This window comes from Suricata suricatta, chromosome 11, assembly GCF_006229205.1.
Source record: "Suricata suricatta isolate VVHF042 chromosome 11, meerkat_22Aug2017_6uvM2_HiC, whole genome shotgun sequence".
NCBI lineage: Eukaryota > Metazoa > Chordata > Mammalia > Carnivora > Herpestidae > Suricata > Suricata suricatta.
In genome coordinates, this window is record NC_043710.1 from 51,033,234 (window position 1) to 51,039,449 (window position 6,216).

General features: G+C 33.5%; 1 protein-coding gene across 1 annotated transcript in view; it reads right to left on the reverse strand.

Moving 5' to 3' along the window:
* Positions 1-5,645: 5,645 nt before the first annotated feature.
* Positions 5,646-6,216, reverse strand: part of LOC115272546 (putative olfactory receptor 56B2) — a 924-nt gene continuing 353 nt past the window's right edge. The window contains 1 exon segment of the mRNA XM_029915589.1: positions 5,646-6,216. This exon segment is cut by the window's right edge and continues 353 nt beyond it. Coding sequence (XP_029771449.1) covers positions 5,646-6,216 — 571 coding nt within the window.

A 6,216-nucleotide genomic window follows, 5' to 3' on the forward strand; every position in this document is an offset into this window, starting at 1 on the left:
CAGGTGACTCCATGAGGTACATTGGATCTCTTAGATATAGTCCTACAACTCTCAAAATTCTTCCATACTAGTAATATCTTCTGGAGAAGCTGCAAATCTAACACATCACAATGAGCTGGGTATTATGCTAATTGTGGCATAAATGATAAGTCAATGACTGTTAAATTTAAAGTGAAGAAAATGTACTTGCTCAGTCAAAAGTATTCATTTTTAACTCACAGGTGCATCTTACAGTATGTTAAATGCTATTGATGCAGAGATGAATAAGTCATTAATTTTTTCATAGGATGTTTGGTCCAGAGATCCAGACAGTTTTACAACTAGCACTTATGCTATGATATGGACTGCTATATTATGAAAATTAAGAAGGTTCATTGATAATCAAATGAAAGATCTTTTGACTTAATCTAGGGCAAGCCTGTACCTATCATTTAACTAGTTGATTAACAAACAATATGAACCATCCCTCAATGAACAGATTACACTAATAGGTTACTCCTAATTCCTGCTAGTATTGGTGACTTTCAATACATCTTAAAGTCCAGATTTGTAATATTAACAAAGGATTGACTGAAGGACATCTGATTTCTTACATTCATTTATATATACACAATTTAACACTTAAATGAAAAAAGAATAATAGAGAACTTTATACCAGGATTGCAATGATGTCAACACTGTGCTCTTATGAAATTGCATTTACTGAAACTTCTTTTATTGTTATTTCCTTAGTCCTATGAGGTATACTATATTAAATAACAAAAAATAAGAAACATCCATTATTTTTGTTATAAAGATGCTATTGGGAGTGCCATATGTTATAACATTGTTTATATTGATTAGAACTCATGCAAAATAACACCTCTCCCATCTCAATATCAGGAATGTTGAGCCCCTCCAACAACTTGTTTTGATTAACCTTTTGTGAAACTTATAATTTATAATTTTCTTTTTGTAGTCAAAATGGTTGAAGGAAAACTTAAATCCTAATTGTAGCAATTTTAAGCAACATGATATAAATTTCTTTCTTTTTCTTCTGTAGTTTTGAGTTTTCATTTAAATTCCAGTTATCTAACATATAGTGTAATATGAGTTTCAGAAGTAGAATTTAGTGATTCAGCACTTACATATAACACCAAGTGCTCATTACAAGTGCCCTTCTTATTTCCCATCACCTATTTAACCCAGCTCCCCCAACCCAGCTCCCCTCCGGCAACCCTCAGTTTTTTTCTCTGCAGCTAAGAGTCTGTTTTATGGTTTGCTTCCTCTCTTTTCCCCCCCCATATATTCATCTGTTTCATTTCTTAAATTTCACATCTGAGGAAAATCATAGGTATAAATTTCAGTTTGTGAATATTGTAATTAGATTATATTTTCTTGTTCATATTTTGCTTAGGCCATATTTCCATCAATTTCTATCTTTTTCTTATTTTATCACCAGCATTTTTGGAATCTATGTCAATTCAATAGTTAAATGGATGGTGAGGTAAATATATAAACAATAAACAGTTAAGTAAAAAACCAGGTTTGAATTGCCTCTAAGATGACTTAGAAATGTCCCCAAATAAGATTGGACTGCATAACAGGATGGCTTTAAGTGGATGAAACCCCCTTGAAAGAAAATGAGCAGCCTGGGATAGAAGAGAGAAAGGCTTAAACATGAAAAAAAAAAATGACCTCGAACATGACCATGATCTTTTGGTTATGGTCATTGAAAAAATTTTTTAAGGACAGTGTAACCATGACATCATCTATATGAGAATCAGTCCTGATACATTTTCAGTCCTAATGTTTGCTATACGTTTTATAAGCAGTGAAGTATGAGGTGTATACACACCCCAATATAAATTACATTAAATGTTTTGTTCGTTTTGCTTCTTCAGTTTCTACTGTCCCCCGTAACATTCCTCCTCATTCTGGAAACTGTTTTTCAACAATTTATCAACACGGAACCTAGGAGAGTCACCTTACAATTCCACAAACCCCCAAATGGTGTAGTAATTCTAGATGCTGTAAATTCAAAATAGGAAAATATGAAGATGCTCTAATTATATACAATTGTTAAAGTTTTGCCAAGTTATAAAGACTTCTATTTATATTGGTATTGATAAAAGTTATTTTCTCGACACTCAGATTGCAATATTTTAATAATCCATTAACAGTGTATTATTCTATGATTTTTATTTCTTGTTACTTTGGTATCCAAGGGCATTATTTAGTTTCTAACTGAGTGATGCATGAAGGATATGGATCTTGGGTAATGGCTAATTATTTAAGAAAGGATTTCCCAAAATAAACATGGGCAATCAGAATGCTTCCCTGGGCATTTGTAATGGGAAAAAAAATCTAAATACTCCTGAAATGTCTTGAACTAATAAATATGATTAATTTGGGGAATCAGTATTTTTCTTGTGAACTGAGAAATTGAGAACATTATTTTAAGTTTATTTATTTATTTATTTTGAGAAAGAGAATGAGCAGGGAGGTGCAGAGAGAGAGAGAGAGAGAGAGAGAGAGAGAATCAGGGATTCCAGCTTAGGGCTTGAACCATGATCAATGAGATGAACCATGAAATGAACCTTGAGATCATGACCCCAACCAAAATCAAGAGTCAAATGTTTGACTAAGCCACCCAGGCACCGATGGAGAAAGACATTTTTAAACAAGAAAAAAAGAGTGTGAAATATGCAAAGAAAAGATAATGTGAGACAAAAAGAGAGGTCTGAGGAAGTTCAGGTAATATGTTTCACTTGTCTTTCCCTAGAATCCCTGGGGGCATAAGCATCATAATTGTTCTCTTTTGCAATAAGATTTTGCTTGAAACCAAAACATTTCAAAAATAATTGTCACCTGGTTATTTTTTAAGTTCATGTGTTGCCACTAATTTGTTATATCAACTGAAAAACTGTCACAGTGCCCTTTTTGCATAGTACTTCTGCCATGCATAGTACTGGAGAATATAGGGTTAAATATGTGGGGAAATTACCTGAGTGAGCCCTATCTCCATGTTAGTTGCTTTTGAGCCTTATATAAGCCCTGTCTGAGCTCCTTATTCTTGAGGGCATACACCACGGGTTGAGGGCAAGAGGAATGACATTGTGTGGTACATTGAGTAGAACTGGAACAATGGGAAGAGTCATCACTGCACTATGGGTGATGGAAATGACAACAAGGACTGTGTAAAAAAACAAAATGAGGATGAAGTGGGAAGTGCAGGTACTAAGGGCTTTGGAAGCAGCTTCTGCTGAGTTCAGCTTCAGCACTGAATGAAGTATCAAAGCATATGATAAAATAATCAAAGCCAAGTCACTCCCCACCAGTGTCCATGCCAGAAGTAGCTGGTAATAGTAAAACAGTTAATTTCATGGTATGTAGATTTCACTCAATACAAAATAAGTAAAATAAAAAACACTGTCAAAAGTGTTCTCTACATATGTACTTATTGTTTCAATCCTGTAATTTAAAGAACATATATGTCTAAGATTAGGAAAATGGATAAATACACCATGTAAATACATATGATATACATTTATTTAATTATAATATTACTGAATAATCTTTTTCTGAGGTGCTTATTGTATAATGTCAATTGAAAATTGCAAGATTTATATTTTAACCTCCATATTGTTTTCTACAGTTGCTGAAATATTTTGCATTCCTAGTAACAATGCACAAATGTTTACTGTCAATTAAAAAAAAATATATATATAACAAATGTTTATTAAGAAATTATGTAAGAAGTTATCTGTAGTCTTTTTGAGGTCAAATTATCTCCTTCAAAACTCATTTTTATTTTTCCAATAATAAAAATACACAGGCATAACTTTATTATTAAATTAAAAATATAAAACTAAAATAACTTCTGTTTGTTATTTTTGCTATTAGCCCCTCATTATTACCTCAATGTTTGGGCGCCTAAATATTTCTAACTTAATATAACAGCTTAATTAACTGGGACATTTCATGAATTTCTACAATGCCAAAGTATTCATCATCAACCTTATTTTTTTTTAAAATCAAATAAACATATGAATGAATGAGTGATTACAGCATTCTGATGCACTGTAAATACTTTCAAATGTGTCCTACTGGCCCAACAGAGAAGGAAACACGACTCTCAATAAACAGTAAAATTGGTAGCACTCAGTAGACATTCTGTATTTATTCTGATCTTCCTCATATATAATTCTCTCATACAAGCAAACAGATACAAATACATGCACATAAAATTATTTCTTATTTATATATCATCTTATAGGTGACAAGATGGTAAAGCTTCCATTGATTTTCCTCTTCAGATATGGTTTGACTAAACTCTCATATCAGCACCAGTGTCTCTAATGTGGTAAAATAGCCCCTTGGGAGATATAACACACATTTTTTTTCTTTAAGGATTCTGTTCAATAGCATAGATATCAAGGGATTTAGAGGTTTAGGGCTGTATATACACATATATTGTAGAATTGTAATTTTTTTTTACCAATACCCTCAACACCTGGACCAGATTGTATTCTGCTCACTATTTTGCCATCCAGAAAGTAAGGTATTAAAAGAATATAAAAAAGTGGGACTAGTAATAGGATTTTTGTTGTTGCTGTTATTGTTACATCCATGTTGCTAAAAATGGCCAGATTTCATTCTTTCTCTTTGCCACGTAGTATTCCGTTGTATATATAAACCACATCTTCTCGATCCATCAGTTGATGGACATTTAGGCTTCTTCCATGATTTGGCTATTGTTTGAAAGTGCTGCTATGAACATTGGAGTACATGTGCCCTTATGCATCAGTATTTGGTATCCCTTGTGTACCTATTTTTAATTAGTTTGGGTACATGCTTAGGAGTTGCATTGTTGAGGTATATGGTAATTGTCCTGAGTTTTTGTCTATTTTCCTGAGCTGTTTTCCACACTTATTGCATAATTTTACATTCCCACCAACAATATACAAGGATTCCACTATATCCACAAAACCCAACACTTGCCCATTTAATTACAAAAAAAACTTAAAGCCATTTGAAAGGATGTAGGATGTCGTATAATATCACTCATCAGGGAAATACAAATCTTGGTTTTGAATTGAATTTGTTCAATAATTAATGATACTTAACATTTCTTCATGTGCTTGATGGTAATTGCACATCTTTTTTAAAATGTCTACTCCAGTATTTTGTTCATTTAAAAATATGTGCAGAAAAAAAATAAAATAAAAAAATAAAAATATATGCGGTACATTAAAAAGCAAATAGACAAATGGCAGGAGTACTTCCTATGTTATCAGTAAACAAATTAATGTATATGGATTAAACTCTCCAATTTAAAAGAAGAGATTAACAGATATCTACTCTCACCACTTCTACTCAACATTGTCTAGATGTTGTAGCCAGGGCAAATAGCATGGGAAATGAGGTGAATATTCCATTTTTCCCTTTCTTGGATTCCATGAGACAATTAGCATCATGGGTTATGATGAAGATCTTTCTTACTTTTAAGATTTCAATTATTAGTTTCACCCCCTTTTTGAAAGTTTCATTTACAAAAGAAATTACTTACACTAACTGAAGTTTTCACAGTGGCCATGTACCCTACTTCTTTGACCATGTATAATGATTGGAAAATATAATGGATAAACATGTGGGAAAATTGCCTAAGTGAGTCCCTTCATGTTGTCTTTGATGCTCATCTTAAGAGCCTTATACAAGCCCTGTCTGAGATCCTTGTTCTTGAGGGCATACACCATGGGGTTGAGGGCAGGAGGAATGACATTATGAAGTACATTGAGTAGAACTGGAACAATGGGAAGAGTCATCACTGCACTATGGGTGATGGAAATGACAACAAGGACTGTGTAAAAAAACAAAATGAGGATGAGGTGGGAAGTGCAGGTACTAAGGGCTTTGGAAGCAGCTTCTGCTGAGTTCAGCTTCAGCACTGAATGAAGTATCAAAGCATATGATAAAGTAATCAAAGCCAAGTCACTCCCCACCAGTGTTCATGCCAGAAGTAGCTGGTAGATGCTGTTGATGGTCCTGTCATCACAGGATAAGCTAGTGACTCCAAGATTAGAGCACAGGCAGTGCTCAATTTGGTTCTGTGAACAGTAGTGTCTCTGAGCAGCCAACACAGGCACTGGGATGGTAGTTAGGGTATTTCTGAGTGCCATGAACACAGTTGCTTTGACCACAAAAGATTCAGTGATTATTGATGGATAGCGTAGT